General features: G+C 46.3%; 1 protein-coding gene across 1 annotated transcript in view; it reads right to left on the reverse strand.

Annotated features, from left to right (window-relative positions):
* Positions 1-19,072, reverse strand: part of FKBP9 (FKBP prolyl isomerase 9) — a 198,382-nt gene that overhangs the window by 12,591 nt on the left and 166,719 nt on the right. The window contains exon 9 of the mRNA XM_085607498.1: positions 14,222-14,385. Within this exon, the coding sequence (XP_085463624.1) occupies positions 14,222-14,385 (164 nt within the window). The remainder of the gene's footprint in view (positions 1-14,221; positions 14,386-19,072) is intronic.

The raw sequence follows: 19,072 nt of genomic DNA on the forward strand, positions 1-19,072 counted from the left end.
GCAGGTCCAAACAAGTGTTCTTGATCAAAAGGTTGATTAAGAATTTGAGGCTATACCTCTTGTTTAAAACCAGATATGCATAGCCATGCTTGCCTGCGCAGTAAAACACTTGTGTTAACGGCACGAGATGCTGTGTCCGCTGCATCAAGAGCATATTTGATAGAGGTGTTTGTAATTAGTTTTCCCTCTTGTATGAGGTTGTTAGCTTTAGACCTATATTGTTCTGGAAGATGTTGCATGAATGTCTCAAGCTCATCAAAATGCACCCCATCATACCTGGCCAACAAAGCTTGGACGTTGGCAATGCGCCAGAAATTTGCCGCCTGTGATGCAACTGATTTACCAGATGCGTCAAAATAATTTAGATTCTTTATCCGGAGGAGGAGCATCACCTGTTATTTGGGAATTTGCCAGTTTACGGGCATTTGACACTACCAGAGAATCTAGAGGGAGCTATCCCTTGATATAAGCTGGATCATTTGGAGCTGGTTTATATTTTTTATCAACTCTGGGGTTGAGAATTCTAGCCCTGACAGGGTCTTTAAACACATCAGGGACATGTTTATTCATACCTTTTAACATAGGTAAAGTACTTGTTGACTTCTGTGAATGTATAAAAGTCTCTAATAAAAACTCTTCCTCCAAAGGGTCTGAGTGTAATTCTACTCTATGATATTTGGCTGCTCCAGTTAGGAGTTGCGCAAAACCTATGTTGTCGTCCGGAGGGGATGGTTTAGATGGGTATGAGTCAGGCTCAGGTATATCTGGGATATTATTATAATCGTCCCAAGGGTCAGGTGGTGGGATACTGTGGATATCATCATCATCATCCCCTTGTGGGTCTACTTCCCCATCCCCACCCTCAAAGTCATCTTCATCATCTTGTGGTGCAGGTGAAGAAGGAAGCAGTGGAGAGTGTACTGGAGAAAGTGGTGTAGTTGGAAGATTTGGAGGGGGAGAGGATGATTTGAAAGGTGAAGTTGCTATGTCTTTCTTCTTTAAGGGTATCTTAGGTGCCTCTGAGGTGTTTAATTTCCTATTTTTAGGTGATATTGTTGCGATATGACCGGCAACAGAGTCAATGTGTAGAGTTTTTTGTTTTGGATCCGAGAGATCTGGTTGAAACAGTTCCTTTGAGCTATTATCTTTCTTTGACTTTGGTTCCGAGTGGTGCTTTGCTTAAGGCTCTGTAGCTTTAGGAGGGGTCTTGGTCTCCTTATGCTTTGATGGAGTTTTCTTGTCCGAAATCTTTTTTGGCTCTGAAGATTTATGGAGTTTTTCAGTACCGAGGGCTTTCCCTCGGTGTGTTTAGGTGCCTAAGCGCACGGCATCGAAGCCATCTTCGGTGTCGATAGAACAGGGCGTGGCACAATCTGTGGTTTCGGCATTTGATTCGGTGCCGGAGATGGTTTTTCGGTACCACTATTTGGTTAGCACGATCTCGAGCCGTCTGAAGGCTTGTCTCTGGACTTTGGAGCTGAGCGCGAGGGCGGGGCATCTGAAGTATTATCGCAGTGTCAACCTGAGTCCGAAGGCGAAGGTGTCACTGGAGCCTTATCTTTTGTTTTAGATGGGGCAGGGGTCTGGATCTGGGTACTCATGATCCGTTGACCTGGAGTAACCGTCTGATCCTCGGCATCTGCATCGTCGGCCTCGGAGACTCTGATGTCCTCATCCTCCGGTTCTTGTTCTTCTGGAACATCGGGGCCTGCATTGAAGATGTTGTCTGGCGCCAAGATAGTTGATAGAGACATTATGTGTCATCGAGTCCGACGATCACGTATGGTCTTCTTTGATCGGAAGGAAGCACAGGCCTCAAAGTCTTTGTCCTCGTTTTCTGGAGAGAGGCAAAGGTTACAGACCTCGTGGAGATCAGTGTGTGGGAATTTAGCAACACACAGGGGGCATTTTTTGAATGGAGTTCTTTTCATTGACTGCAGGGCCTGATGGCACAAATAGGCCCAACGGACCGCTTCGATGACCGGAATCGAAGGTCTTGATTAATTTTTGGATGCGCGACGAAGGGGAATGCAATCGAAACAATACCGTCGAGCAGGGTGAGGGATTGCACATCGAAGGGGGATCGAGTACGACACCGACCCAGAGCGCAGCAATTTACATCCGAACCCGATGGCGGAAAAAAACAATCTGAGGATGGAATCGATGCCCATGCGCACTACCGTCCTAAGGAGGAGTCACCTATCTCGTGACTACAAAGAACTTCTTCCAATACAAAAACAAAGTGCGAACATACAAGCCCAACACCAGATGGCGATCTATGCACAAGTGTATATTCTGCAGCTCATATGCTTCGAACATACACTTTCTAGTATACACGCCACCTTGTATCACATTGCGTGACTTTGTGGCACCGCAGTCTTGATAAATTTGCCCCTATGTGTCACTTTTACAAAGGACTTGCAATAAATGCATACCAAACCCATCCAAGTGGCAGCTTTGCATGTAACATTGACAAGAACATGCCTTGGAAAAACACTTACACTGCTTTTGCCTTAACTGCGTGTGCTTGGGTGCCTCCTAGTGCCCAATTACAAGTGGTCCGGAGAGGAATTCCCACATGACAGACCTGGCATCATGACTACTTAACAAAGACAATACTTCAGAGACTGCCCTCCTAAAACCCTTTCTTTGCTGGAATTTCATTAATGTTCTGACAAAGAAAAATAATGAATAATGCTATTCTGGGAATCTCAGAGCTGATATGGTCAACTGTCACAGGGCTGGAACCCAGATTAGACCATGTTAATGAGGCAAAAGATTATACATGAAGTTCTAGTGCCTGGTCAAGTACCTCTGCCAAAGGAAGTGTGGACATTGGGGACACAATGGCAGATTACTACAGTTGTAGAGTCCAAGCTACCGTATATCTTGCACATCTTTCTAAATAGGAGCTAAAGAGAGGAACAACCAGATGTGGGTCACCCAGCTGAACGAAGGAAGGAAGAATTTTTCTGTCCAGGTTACTACCTTCCGGTCCAAGGAAGACGAGAGAACACTAGGGGCGGTGGGTTAAGAGGCCCTTGGGCAAGATTAACAGAAGAGGAAACGCTCCACAACTGCCACTGAGCCCTGCATCCGAGAGCACCCACTAGGTCAAGACCATTAGGCTGAGTGATTGGCTGATCTCCAACAACAGGGGAGTTGTAGGCATACCTCTCTGGGGTCTGATAGCGTGTCTACAGCAGATACCAGGAATAGTGGGGCTGACACACACCCAAAGCAGAACTAAAAGGACGTAGTGCCTCATGCCTAGCGGCCCTCTTCGGTGGGAGAATGGTGCTGTAGGAAGACGGACAGCCGTGTCAGGCTTTAGTGGTGCACAACCCGTGAAAAGGAGCAGATGGTGGGAGATGTGGGCCCAGCACCAGAAAGCAGCCTGGGTGGACGCTGAAGTTCCCCAAAGCAGTTGTTTCAACAGGGGTTCTCCATGGGGATTGATCCGCACTGATTTTTACAACTCAACAACAGAGAGTGATTCACTGTTAGAGAACACACTTTTGTATAAATCATGCACATTTAAATTGCTTTAATTCATTGTAGGATCTGGGCTTCTATCTTTCCTTTGGGTGTTTGGGTGACTGTTTACAGGGGGTCGACCTCGATGCCCCTGGGAGACGACCTTGGAACCTTGGACATTTTTAGAGACACACCTGCATTGAATTAGCACACAAGGAATGCAAGACGTCAAATATTTTAACGATGACTTGCATACTTCTTGTTGTGCTTTGATTTTCCGTTTTTGTTCTATGTTGATTAACGTATGATACTGGTGTGACAATCCTACATTAAATTAAAGCAGATGGCACCGCCGGCTTCTTTGGTAAACTTGGGACCTGGACTGCTTGTGTTCAGTTTTAAAGTGAACCTAAGCAAATCAGAGGCTTTGAGCTTTAACATCCCAAGGGAGTACCCAGTCTGGCTGACACAACAATCCTGATTTAGGTGGAACACCTATTCCATATGATACTTGAGGATACACTGAACTCCAACCCCATCTTGTTTGTTCTTGAAAATCGCTGTCCTTAATTTTTGGATGTAAATTTTGGTGTACACTTCTGATTGTCTCTGGCATGTTACAATTTAAGTCCTGATGGTGAGCCGATAAGTTTAGTGGATCAAAACGCCATTGAGAGATTGTACAGACCCACTATAATAATTTGAAATAGGTGGGCTTTACTGATTCTTTGAAGTGTGACACACATCTTTCACATTTTGTCACTTCCACTTGAGACCGAGCACTTTTTTTCATCATCCCACTGTTATTTGTGTATACATATATATATTCCCTAAAAGAAACAAAGGTTATAGGGACGTTATAGTTAGGAAACAGAATTTAGAAAAACTTCGATATTCACTGCAAAAAAACAAAGGTTACAGGAACGCTACAGTTGGCCTCAGATTTAATTAGCAAAACACCTGTGAAAATCAACAGTTATAGTTACCCAAGCTAACTATAACTTACGCCCCCTGAAATGCACTGCTTATGACCTCACATATTACATCACTCATGACATGGTCAGGGACATCGCTGATGACATCTCAAATGACATCACTGATGACAGCATCCACATAAATACACATCCACCCACTCATACCCATACAACCTCACATAAACCCAATCACATACCCACACAACCACCCACATACCCATTCAAAGGCCCATAAAAGTATTCACACCACCACTCACTCATCCATAGAGCCACTCACACACCCACTCATACAACCACTAATTCCCCCATACAGCTACTCATACAACCAGTCACTCAGAACCACACACTTACCCATACAGCTACTCACACACCCACTGACCAACCCTCACAACCACTTACATACCCATTCATACAAGTACTCCCACATCAGTTCACTCACCCATACACCCATTCAGACAGAGAAACATTCTCCAATACGGTCACTCACACACCAACTCACTTAACCATAAAACCACTGAAACAGCTTCTCTCACCCATACAGCCACTTACACACCTAGTCACTCACTCATACACCCATTCAGACACCCACTCACTCACCCATACAGTCACTCATACAGTCACACATACACCCATTCAGACCCCCACTCACTGACCCACTCATACAGCCGCTTACTCGTCCTTACAATCACTGACACGCCCAGTTACTCACCAATACAGCCACTAGGTCAGCCACACAGGTACTCAAACACCCACTTAAACACCCATGCAGCCTCTCACACACCAATACAGACACCAACTCACACACGGGTACACACAGTGACACATCCACTTGTATATTAACTTTTGTAGTAGCATGGTGTACATGTTTACCAATCGTAAACTCTTATAAAACTCTTACACTCACTGGATGATATCGTCACTGACTATGTCATGAGTGATGTAATATGTGAGGTCATAAGCAGTGCATTGCAGGGGCTTAAGTTATAGTTCGCTCCGGTAACTATAACTGCTGAATTTCACTGAGCTTGTACAAGTAAAATCTGAGCCTACCTATAACATCCCTGTAACCTTTGGTTTCTTTCAGTGAATTTCTATGGCTTTTTAATGTTATTTCCTAACTCTAACGTCCCTGTTACCTTTGGTCTTTTCAGTAAATTTCAAAGGTTTTTTTTTTAATGTTATTTCCCACCTATAACATGCCTCTAACCTTTGTTTTTTTGTGTGATTTTCTAAGAATTTTTAATGTTATTTCCTAACTATAACGTCCTTGTAACCTTTGGCTTTTTTAGTGAATTTCAAAGTTTAATTTTTTTTTTTATTTCCTAACTGTAACCTGTAACCTTTGAGAGTGGGTGTGTGTGAGTGCGTGAGTGTCTCACTGGGTGTGTGAGTGTCTGAGTGGGTCTGTGAGTGGGTATGAGAGTGTCCGAGAGGGTTTGCTAGTCAGTATGAGAGTGTCCGACTGGGTTTGAGAGTGCTTCAATAAGTGTGTGTCAGTCTGTTAATAAGTGCATGCGGTCCTCATGCCAGCTCCCCTCTCCGAGGGTCCTCCTGTCTAGCTTGCCAGCAGTCTGCTACCCTCTGCTGCCTTCTGTTTTGTGCCTCCTCTGCTCATTTTTCTGCCTCTTTTCTGCTCACTCCTGCCCTCTGTTTTGACTCTTTGTGTCCGTTATTTTGCCTCTTTCTGCTCATTTTTGACCATTATTTTGGCTCTTTCTGCTCGTTTCTGACCTTTATTCTGATGTCACATCCACAGCGCCTACATACCCCTACAGGTGACAGTGATGCGCTATACAAATGCTGATTGATTTTTTTCCATGCGCAACACTTTTTCTGTGAGATGAACTGAATTAAACTGTTTTTGTTTTTTTATATTGATCAGGGAACAACACAATGATTTGTACTGGTTTTGTTTACATTTTCTTTTTTCGTCAAGTACAAAGTTTCTGTTAATTGTCCCACACAGATACCACTATTTCAGAATCCTCTGGAACATAAAACTGACTAATGACAGTGCGGGCATTCAAAGAGATGTCACATTTTGTGAACACCATAATCTGATCACCAATAAAAGTCGCTGCAGAGGAGGGAAACCAGTAGCATATGGATTCAATAAAGGTTAAAAAAAACAAAAAAAATGAAAATTCCAACACATTTAGTTCTTTGGCTCAATGCAGATTTTTGACCTGGTGTATCGATAGGAAATAAATAGGAACGTGATATTTTGAGGGGAGAGCATGGACCTTTGACTATATTCAGAATCGTGTATAGTGCTCTTATCAAGGAGGCACTTAGCTTGCAACAAGGAGTATTCTGGAATCGCTACGCTAGTAATACTGCTCCCCTTGAGACTGATATACATTAACACAGACGATTTCCGAACTTTGGAGTGAATTTTCACCTTCATGCATGCCCTGACAAAGTTCAATTTCTGAACGAAACGCGTTGGCTGAGACTCTTCTCACACTATTGTTGGACAATCAAAATAAAGACTTTTTCTATTAAAAAAAACTGACCACTAGGTGTGATATAAAATAACAATTTGGTGGTGCACTGCTCCAACTTTTCTCTTTAAATTTCATTGATCTGCTTGGCAGTTTGCATCTTTTAGCGGCGGATGCAGGAGCGTTTGTGTGCACACCAACATCAACTATACTATCAAATTACATTTTATGGGAGCGGGTGATGGTGGGGTCCCGACTCGGCGGATTTCTGGAGGCAATGGGGCTAGTGGACACCTGACGACATCGACATCCCACGGCGCGTCAGTACACTTTCCACTCTGCGGTGCATAATAGCTTATCACGAATAGACCACTTTCTGGCCTCCTCGGAGAGTCTCAGACGGGTAGACTCAGTGGACATCCGGCCCAGAGGCATATCAGATCGCTCACCTCTGGTCTTAACATACAAGTATCACCAAGGGGGTAGGCGGCGAATATTCCCCATATTTCCGGGTTACTTGAGAGTTCCCAAGATTATGAAATCCATACGCAAATCTACATAGCAATACTTCGGGGATAATGTCGGGACGGTCCAGTCCCCGTCCACCCTCTGGGAGGCCTATAAAACAGTGCTCCGGGGGCAGGCTATAGCTATAAGAAAGAACAGCGTAGCAAACTCACTGCCCTAGAATCTGAGCTACAAAAGGCGGATACACAGCATTCGCGGGACCAGACTCCCGATACGGCCCACGCCCTACGCCTACAACAACAATTGTATAGGGAACATCTGAGGGAGGTGACTGAACGTGGGCTGGCAACAACAAGACACAAAATATATGAGACCGGAGATGAAGCAGGGAAACTGTTGGCGTGGCTCGATAAGAGGGAGAGGGATAGAAAATGGATAGCACAGCTCAAAATGACAGATAATGTGATGAACGCCGACCCACGAGCCATAGTACACAGGCTGGCGCAACATTTTCAGCAGGTGTACACGACACAGTCAGAGATGACAATGGAAGAGGCAATGACATACATCAGGGATATAGAGATGCCCAAGCTCGTCCCAGAGACAGCCCTTGTGTTGGAGGCGGATTTGACAACTGAGGAGCTACAGGTGGCAATTGGCTCCTTGCAGACGGGAAAAGCGCTAGGACCTAATGGAATCCCCGTAGAGCTCCATAAAAAGTTGGCAGGGACGGTGGCCCCACACCTACTGAATATATACCGGGATAGCTTGATAAAGGGAGAACTCCCGCGGGATCAACGTGTGGCCACAATAGTGGCGATCCCCAAGCCGGGGAAGCCCCCAGAAGAATGTACATCCTATCGCCCCATTTCCTTAATTAATGCGGAGGCTAAAATATTAGCGATGGTCCCTGGTTCACCCGGATCAATCGGGGTTTATGCCTAATAGGAACACAGCGCTAAATCTGAGGCGACTGCATGGAGTGATGGCCCGTATACCTTACCTTCAGGAACCAGCAGTTATCCTGTCACTGGACGCCCGTATGGCGTTCGATATGGTGGAGTGGCCCTTCCTATTTGCGGTCTTGACACACTTAGGGTTTGGCCCAAGGTTTTGTGCATGGGTAAGCCTACTCTATACAAAGCCGATGGCCCATGTAACGGCTAATGGACACATATCCGAGGACTTCCCACTGTCCCGAGGCACGAGGCAGGGCTGTCCGCTGTCACCGTTAGTGGTTGCACTGGTGTTGGAGCCACTGGCGGCATGGATCAGGTGGGAGCCTCAAATACGTGGACTGAGATGGACGGCAGACTGGGAAGATCGCATTTCGCTTTATGCGGATGACGTTCTGCTTTACCTGGCCTCCCCTGGACGCTCCATCCTGGTGCTTCTCAATTTGTGTGACCAATTTGGTCGCGCATCGGGCTACACTCTCAATTGGTCCAAGTCAAGACTTTTCATACTCCGAGGCCCGCCGCCACAGCTCCCGGAGGATTGCCCATTGCAAATCTCGGTAGTGGGATTCCAATATTTGGGAATCTACATCACTCCGGATCCCGAGGTATTTTTTAAGCAAAATCTCTTGCCCCCCCTGGACCGTCTAAAAAGAGATGTCACCCATTGGGGGACTCTCCCCCTAACGCTGCTGGGGAAGGCAGCGCTTTTTAAGATGATGGCGCTACCTCGATTTCTGTACGCCCTCGAAAATACGCCATACTCAGTGCCGCCCGCGTATTTCAAGCACATTGCGGCACAAGTCGCGGGGCTAATGTGGGGGAGCAAACCGGCGCGCATCGCACAACGCAAGCTTTACAAAGGGTGGTTTGATGGGGGCATTGCGCTGCCGGACATCCAGCTATATTATTGGGCGGCGCACTTGATAGTCATTAATCAATGGGTGCATGCTCCACAGGCGAATCCCGCCTATAAGGCAGATAGAAGTGGGTTTGGGGCGGAAGGCATGATGTGTGCACTATATAACAAAAAGCGCGCACCGATGCTACTCGGACCCACTAGGTTGACGGTTGACATCTGGCATATAGCACAGGCTAAAATGGGATGGGCAGGAAAGATAACACAGCTCACACCTCTGTGGGTGACACAGCGGCTGGGCGGCTTGGGACAATGCAAGGGCTTTGACAAGTGGGATACAATTGGAATATCTACAGTGGGTGACATGTGGCATAAGGGGGGGGGAGTAGCCACGTTCGAGCATCTTAGGGAGCATTACGACCTGGCGCCCTCTGAACGCTTTAGATACCTGCAGATTAGACATGCGCTACGGGCGGCTGTTCCGCCGGGCACAGTGGTCCCTGAAGCCACCCCCTTGGAGGATAGGCTTTTGACAGATCGCATGTATAAACGAGCCATTTCCTTCACATATAGAAAGATAGTGAACAACCTCCCGGACCCGCACGGGGCGCTCAGGAAAAAATGGGCACGAGAGGTGGGCGATTCCGACGACTATGAATGGCGAGAGGCACCAGCATCACCGCGGGAGGTGGGGATACCGTCCAGACTTAAACTTGTACAATTAAAAATCCTTCATAGAGCTTATTACACTAGATGTATCCTACACACAATAGGGTTGGCACCACATCCGTATTGCCTGAGAAGTTGTGGGGAGGAGGGCACATTCCTCCATATCTTGTGGGAATGTCCCAGGATAGCAGAATATTGGGTAAAAGTGATCAGGACTATCTCACAAGTGGTGGAAATATCACTGGCGCCTGAGCCTAGAAGATGCATTCTAAATGTGTGGGAGACAAATGACCTCACCCGCCCTGCACAGGAGTGGGTAACAATGGGGATAATGGTGGCAAAGCACAATATCGCACAAAAGTGGGGAGCGAAAGAGACACCGTCACTGGCAGTCTGGTGTAGGGATCTTGATTTGGCCATGGTGGCAGAGAAAACAGTATTTTTAAATAGGGGTTGCCCCGGGAAATGGATCAAGATATGGGGGGCATGGAATAAATACAGGGGAAACCCCCTGAGTTTGAAGTAGAGGAGGACTCAGACAATGAAAATGGAGGAGAGTTGGAAATGTAATACGAGGACACTTGCCAGTTTAAAGAAATGTTTGCGATTTTATAATACCAAGTGCCACAATGTTCATCAATGCAAAGGTAATGATTACGTGTATTTGTTCAATTATGTCCGAAAAGTCTATGCCTTGAGCAAGAAAAAAAATAATAAAAACAGTTTAAAAAAAAAAAAAAAAATTACATTTTATGGGAATATAGTAAGGAGGTGCGGCTTTTGGAGTCCGCCGTTAATTCTTTTTTTTCTAAAGGAAATAAATAGCGCTCCTTTCAAGGGGAACACTGCACCCATAATGAACAGGAAGCTCTGAAATTGCCACATGCCCCGGTCTTCACCAGGCCGCACGTGCCATAAATAACGATAGTTCAGTCCTCATTACTCGAGCAGCCTTACAGGGCTTTTACAGCTGCTCGTGTAAAGAGTACAGGTGTTCCCTTATGAGTGGGCAGGGGCTTGCTATGTAAATACCAAAGTGCTCTGTTAGGCGGTAGTATGGTCGAGCATCCTTAGGCTTATTATAGAGGAGTGCAAGACATCTGAAAATACACACAATTGTCAATAAATGAGACACACGACTCAAGGACATCCACACCAATTTATAGAAATAGCAAGCATCTTTCTATATGTTTATGTATCAGAATAAAATTGTTCAGGTAAGTATTTTTTTGAAGAGAAATACTTTTCAGATCAAAAAGTCGACAGTGCAATTTCTGAGTTCTACAATGTTAACCTATGGGAGGAAAACCATATGTGGTTTACTAGTTCTTGTCAGCAACTTACGGGACCCTTCTTCAGAAGTTAAGGTGAGTAGTGGGCAAGGTCCAAGGCAGCACCAGCAGAACATCACCAGCTGCACTAGGGCAGGCGTTTGCAGAGGTGCAAAACAGCGTTGGGTGCCCAATGTTATCCAATGGAGAACAGTCGAAGTAGAAAGAGGCTGCAGGAGGGGACTGAGGGGCCCGTCCAGTGAAACCAACCAGTGGCTTCAGACCTTGCACTGTTGGGGGACGTGGGGACACCTTTGGTCCTCTTCTCCTCGGGACGGGGCATCCAGGTGCAGAAGGTCTTTAGGATGGCAGGCTTCTCCATCTGGCAACACTTACGGTTGAGGGGGCCTTGTAACAGAGGCTGCAGGCGACGTCGGGAGTTCACGAGGAGTCACTCCAAACTGTACTCCGTACCCTAAGGGCTTGGGGACCACACTGATACAGTAGGCCCACTTTGACATAGGCTGGGGGGGCTCGGGTGCAGTAGTGCTTGACGGCGTCGGAGTCCAGATGGGCCTTATTTTGCTGTCTGCAGGTTGCAGGGGACAATTCTGCTATCCCTCGGGAAGCCTTGGTTCCTGGGTGAAGGCTGGCAGGTATCCCAGGCTTTGGTGACTCAGGAGCTGCAGGACAAGTCAAACTTTGGTGCAATAGGTGAAGTCAGCAGGAAGGCCGGCAGGGTTGGTGCTAAGTCTGCTGCTGAGTCTTCTGTTCTTGCTAGCAACTCTTCCCGTCTATCTTCTTTCTTCGGTCGTCAGGATCTTTTTCTCTGGTGCCAGGGGCTCCCCTAAATTCTGGATCGTGGGGCATTAGGGGAGTGTAGGGTAGTAGCCAATGGGCTACTGAGGGTCATTACACCCCATATATGACCACTTCCTGTTGGAAGTGGGCATAACTCTGTCCCAGAATTCCTAAGTATTCCATCACAAAGATGGCTACTTCTGAAAAGTAATATCTATCTCAGTTTAACCCACCTTTGGGGTAAAAGTAGCCTGGGGTGGCACGCCTACCTGACTAGCCTGTCCAAGTGCCTAAGGGGCTCTGGACAAGGGGGTCGGCTTCCTATCCTGCGAGGGCGAGCCAGATTCGCATTTCAAAGGTGGCAGCACTTTGAAGCTTTCCGGCCTAGGAGGGCTAATTAGCAGGTCATCCTGTGGGAGGGGGTGTGACACCCTCTTCCCAGACAGGCTTTTGTTCTGGGTCTCTTGAGAGAAAAGGCTCTCACCCTAGGCGGTCAGAACAGGTGGCAGGCTGGCAGAAACAAGTCAGGGAGCACACAAAAAGCTTGCGTGTTTTGAGGAGGCACCTCTAAGGTGCCCTCTGGATGCATGTATTGGTAAATTCATCACTGGAATCAGTGTGGGTTTATTAACACAAGATGTTTGATACCAAACATCCCTAGCCATCATGTAGCTGGGTAACTCATTTTCACCACTGTCCAGCACATGTTTTAAATTGGCTTCCCTGGTCACTTGTACTGGCAGTAATAGGATTGACCAGTAAAGGGGCATATCTGCTCATGCAGGTATACCCTCACATGTAATATTCAGCACCCTCCCTTAGGGCTGTCAGGCCTGCTGTAGGGGTGACTTACAAATATTACATGCAGCGTTTGGAAACATGGCACACAGGGATGAGTGACACGTTATGTTTTCACTTTTGTCTGCACCAAGTCACGCAGCCTGCAATGGCAGCCTTGCATGTGCTTTGTGAGGGGTCCCTGAGGGTGGCACAATTCATGCTGCTGCCCTTAGGGACCCTCTTTAGTACCTCAGGCCCTAGGTACCATTGGTACCATTTACTAGGGACATACAGAATGTGGTAAAGGTATTACATTTGGGGGAAACAGTTGAACATTTTTAGGTAAAGAACACTGGTATTGGGGACCTGGTTAGCAGGAAGCCAGTACACTTTAGTCAAAGTTGCATCAAATACCAGGCAAAAAATGGGGGGAGGGGGGGGGGGGGGGTAAGGCAACAAGAACCCAGCTCCCTACACATATCAATGTCATTATCGGCATCTGGCTGAGTTGTGTTGCGTGAGTTCACCAGCAGCAAGCGCACTCTCAAAGGCCTAATGCTAAGAAAGGCTTACCCAGTTTGCTTGGTTGTGGTACTAGTGTCATTTGGGGCAGGGTTGTTCTTTGTACCAGTGCCACAAATGACGGCTGTGCTTGTACCTTCACAGGGGTGGGGAAGTGTTGGAGCATTTTTTGAGATCATGGGGCTGAAAAATAGTGAAATGTTTACTGGCAAGTACACTGTGTTACTGGTCATTGGAAACAATGTATTCCTATTTGGGTTGTCAATTCTCCTTGAATTACAAAGGCTCGGCAGTCAAGGCTTAGATATAGTATATACAAATATAAAGGGGAAAAAGGAGAAATATTAATATCCAACTAGATAAAAATGTTTAGTCCAAATGTAGAAAAAATACCAGTACCCAGAACAGACAACCGATGTGTAAGTTATCTTAATATTCATAAGGAGGATGCTACTAGTGAAATATACATCTGGCAGTGCAAGAAATCCCCATTTAAAAAAACAAAAAACATTAGAAAGAGAGGATGAGGAACAGGACACACCTCCTAAATCTATAACTTATAAATGTTTGTGAACCCCTCACTGAAGCAGCACCAAGTCAGCAAGGGTCAGTTTAATCAATATGATCCCCTGTGTATTCCTTATCGGTGTTCAAAGAATGAGGATACAAATATTTAATGGTATTTTTCTGTTTTATGAAAGACATTTTCATAGAAGGCAATGTTTTGTATCACTGTGTTATAAACAGCTGACACAAACTTAACACCTTAACCCCTTCGAAGCTCATGACGGAACGGTTCCGTCATGAGCGTCGGTTGAGCTGTGCTCATGACGGAACCGTTCCGTCATGACCACGCCCGCGCAGGTAACGGTCAGCACCGCGGGGGAATCCGCCCCGCATGGAAGGGGTTAAAGAAACCTGGTGGCAGACACAGCCCTTCCTCATTAGTTCCTTCATTGTTAAAGCTAAACAGACAAGCAAGCAGTGAACTGACACCTACCTCTTCTATGGGAACTTCTCCATTCCTGTCTTTATCGATTTCTTCAAAAAGATTTGTAGGTACTTCTTCATTCCATATAAACATGTATCCTTCTGGTAGACCAGGTATAAGCTCCAGTAGCTCAATATCAAAAACCAAGACAGCACTTCCCGGCACTTCTCCCTCTGCAACACAATTGTTGAAATACAGACGATTACACTGATGTTGTGTCTCTTTCTCTTATTAGAATACGCCCACCACTTCTGTAGCCACATTAACACCTTATTAAGTAAATGTCACGCAACATCCAGCAAGAAAGATATAATTCACAGAAAAGCAAAGTCTGACTTCTCTTGTCCAAGCCTGCTACCACATGCAGCCTCCTTACTGGTCTTGTCTACTGGAAACAGACAAATAATGTGCTCAACATGTTTCATGAGAAAAAAGGTCTACTTGCTTTCTATTTCTGACTCACAAAGAATTAAAACCCCAAATGGGCACAGATACTTAGTATATCCATCCACGGATTTACCTTTTTTTCGTGGTAAGAAAACAAGCAGAAGAAACACATATGTACAAGCGGTGGTCAGACCCCAAGTAAATAAACAGAATGTAGTTCAGCCTTAGGGGTTCTTTCTCTGGCTTTTCCTGGCATATGGCACATTCCCGACAGTGTCTTTTTAGGTCCTCATAAACTCCTGGCCAGTAAAAGCATCTTAACACGCTCTGAGTGGTTTTCTCTACCCCGGTGTGTCCTGCGGTAAGATGGGAGTGCGCAAAAAACAGTATCTGCTCCCTAAAAGGTCGCAGTACTACCAATTGTGCTGTATCCTCTTTTTTTTCTTTTCTATATAACAACCCTTCTTTAGAAAAAAACAAGGGATAGGTCGGAGGTATGCGGTCCATTTCTTCTTTGGCTGCTCTCCATACATTTTGTAGGGTAGGGTCATTGGTTTGGGAAGACCTGAAATTCCTATCTAGGAGCCATGGTTCGTGAGTGAGGAGGGCCGTCTGAGGGACTTTCTCGGGGCTAACCTGTTGTGCCCTTTCTCTATATCTCTGCACGGTATTTAGGAACATACTAAGGAATCTGGTATTGTTGGTTCCTATTATCAGGTCTTTCGGAGGGTATCCCATGACCCCATCTTTTATAACCGAAACAGAACCACCCTCAGGGGTAATAACCATTTCTGCTACCGGGTACGGTTTGACGCCACCGTGAACGCACCTTATATGTACAAGGGCGTCCAGTACGATCTGTGATATCTCAACTAGCTCCCCTTGGATCACTGACTGCCTGCACCCCAAATCTAACAATGACTTAACCCATCGTCCATTCACAAGTACACTCACATGAAATGTGTGTCTTAACTCTGCAGTGTATAGGATGGACTTCGGTATACATCCTATGTCCATAGGTTCCTCCGTGGTTTTTCTTGAAGGGCAAAGCCTGGCAATGTGGCTCCAGTCGCCACATTCGAAGCATTGGGGTCCCCGGGAAAAAGTGACCTTAGGTCGTTGGGGACGTGCCTTTGGTTGGTCTGTACTGGGTTTGCTGTTACTCCTTTTTTCTTGTTTCCCCTGTCCGGGGCGGCTGTGTTTTTCGGCTTCCCATAAAGGAATACGCGGTTGAGCATGAGAGAAAGATGTAGCCATCTCTACCGCCTGCTCCGTGGTGAGATGGGTGTGTTGTCTTAACCCTCTTTGCGTGTTATATGGTAATGCCTCCATGTACTGTTCCAGATATATCCGGTCCATTATCCCCTCTTTACTGCTTTCCCCTGGTTTCAGCCACTTGTCTGCAGCAGCTTTAAGGTGAAAAAACAAACAGTCTTGGGGTTTTCTCCTGGAGCTCCTTTTTCCTTTCGAAACTGCACCCGATAGGCTTCTGCATCCAGTCCCAAATGATCCAGGATAACGGTTTTGATTTCTGGATAAGGTGTATTACCAGTAGCGTTGGCTACTTGATAGGCAGCTTGCGCCTCTCTGGAAAGCAGGGGAGCCAAATAGAAGGGCCATTTCTCCACAGGCCATCCACAAGCCCGTGCGGCCCATTCAGAATTGAGGAGGAAAGCGTCTGGATCCTCCCCACTAACGTATTTTTGTAAGGAAACACCAGGAGGCCCCTGAGGGCTGTTCTTCATAGTCTGCATCCGAGATGTTACCAGGACCTGGTCCTCCGCTAACTTGTGGAGTTTTATTCCGTTGAGTACAAAGTATCTTCTTTACGTCAGGGAAGAGTTCGAGGTTGGTTCCTTCCGGGGTCCTCTTCTCCCAGCACCCGCTTTTCCTCAGAGAAAACAAGAGAAAATAGGTGGAGGAACCGCGAGTCCTTTAATCTGATGCGAAGCCTAAGGGGACAGGGAGTGAGGGACCATCAGTGCCGACGAGCAATGCTACAGATGTGAATAAGTGTAAGGGAAAGGGTATAGCAGGCAGACAGAGTGAGTGTATTCCTTCTATTCACCGGTCTTCCCTTTCCTCCCGGCCCAACCCGAAATTCTTGCCCATACCTGGCAGAGCCACGCTCCTCCAGGAGTGTGGCAGGATGTAGCGCAGGATCTTTGGCCTTCGGGCTCTTCCAGAAGCCCACTCTCTGCTTACCTCGCAGGCAGCAGCGGGGTCTTAGCGTCAAGTGATGGAGAAGCACTTCTCCACGCTTCTCGTCCGGCATCCTCTTCCTCGTTTCGCCTTCCGTGTTCGGGCCACACCCCCATAGCCTCGGTGCTGTTCTGTTTAAACACTGGGACAGGAACGGTGACGTTGACTCTGGGGGCGGGGCTAACAAAGTAAGAGTTCCAGTTAAAGGAACTGCAGTGGGCACCAGCCGCCTTCCCCGTGGTAGCGGCTTCTCCACACCAACATCCCACCACTCCTGGGTCGTAACAGCTCCCTCCCTGGGCACGGGGAACTCTGGGGACTCGTGACAGTGACTTACTAATATATGCCCACAGTAATGATCTGTGAACGTGTGTGGTGTTATATATATATATATATATCATTTCATTCATTTTGATAACTTTATTTCGGTCGGAGACCATAAAAGCACAGAATAAATAACAAGAAAATTACACATTTCATTTAAAACAATAAATAATGTCAAGTTAATACAATAGTTAAAAAATGTATTAAACTGATGTTATCAAAAGACTCATTTGGTAAAAGACAAAAGTGTTTAAAGAAAACTTTTCCTTCTGCGCCAGAACCCATGTAAAAAACGAGACATAGCAAAAACAATTGGGGGGTGAGTATCATATCTTAAGACCCTGCATGCGAGCATGCAGTGTCTAAACCCTAAGTTCTTGCAAATGGTAATGAGCCACTTTTTCCTTATTGAATGGTATGCAGGACAGAAAAACAAGACATGACATATATCTTCACTGCTATGATTACATGCCGGGCAGACTGCATTTTCCGATCTTGTCCATTTGCAGGTGAATACTCTAAGCGGTAAGGTACCATACCTCAACTGCAAATAAAGCTTCCTAGCAAGAGACGGATAAATTACATCAAGAAAGGCCTCTGCTCTTGTTTCTAGTTTTACTAGGAGAAACTCATTAGTGAGTTTCCCCAAAGAGCTTGAACCATGTAAGGTTGCTAATCTCAGCTCCCTTATGTGGCCTCTTAGATCAGGTTTAGAAATCCGTATGCAGGCTACCTCCGGTAGTTCCCAGAGATCGGTCCTGCCGATCTTTATGCTGAGAGCCTTAATATGGGATAGCCATGGAATGTTCTTGCTTTTAATTAATGGCCAGACCTCTAGGAATTCTTCTCTGAAAGGTGCCAGTTCATGCACCGTCCAGAGCCTTTTCCAGTAGAGTAAAGGTCGGAGAATTGCCAAGTCTTCAATTGGTTCTAGCCCCAGGTCGAGGCGTAGGGGGATGAGCGGTGTACTTACAGGAAGGCCAACGAGTCTTCTCATAAAGCCCTGCTCAACCAGGGTTAATTTGGCAATGTTTTTATGGCCCCATAACTCCGCCCCGTACAATGAAGCTGATCTAGCTTGCAATCGGTATATTTCAGCTACTGGAGCTGCTGGTTTATATACCGAGGCTTGCTGGACTTTGCAAAGGCCCCCTGCTATTTGAGACAGCCTCAGCCATGATTTTACGATTTGAGGTCCCCAATCAAAATTCTCGGTCAACGTAATTCCAAGGTAGACAAAAGTCCTGACTCTCTCGAGGGGGGAGCCATTTAAGGTAGGATTTGGTCGAGTCTGTTTGGGAGGATTGAAGATCATGAATTTAGTCTTTTCTAGATTGATCTCCAAGCCTCTGGAAGTACAGAATGCCAGGAAACCATCCAAGATGCGCTGGATGCCCGATGATGTTTTAGATATCAGCAGAGTATCATCGGCAAACATCAGAGCGGTCACTCTACCGGTAGCCAATCTTGGGGCGTCATTATTAGGGACATCAGCCAGGTGAGTAACAAGACCATTGATGTATAGGCTGAACAATGTTGGAGCCAGAACGCATCCTTGGCGCACTCCCTTCCTTACGGGAAAACGTGAGGATAAATCGCCGTGTCTCCCGCATCTAACCTGGGCGTAATTACCACTGTGAAATCTAGTCAAGATATCCAACAGGTAGGGTGGGAGACCCATTTCTGCCAGGACTTCCCATAGTTTTTCTCTTGGGACAAGATCAAAGGCAGCTCGCAGGTCCACAAAGATGAGGTAGAGACTGCCACCCTCTACTTTCACACTTTTCCAATATAGAACCTGGAGCCGGAAGATCTGGTCAATGGTGGAAATCCCAGATCTGAACCCTGCCTGTAATGTAGTCAAGATGTTGTTATCATCCACCCATTCCTGTATTCTATCCAAGATAATCCTGCCCATTAATTTCTGGGTGGTGTCAATAAGGCTAA

Source organism: Triturus cristatus, chromosome 5_2 (assembly GCF_964204655.1).
Source record: "Triturus cristatus chromosome 5_2, aTriCri1.1, whole genome shotgun sequence".
In the NCBI taxonomy this organism is placed as follows: Eukaryota; Metazoa; Chordata; class Amphibia; order Caudata; family Salamandridae; genus Triturus; species Triturus cristatus.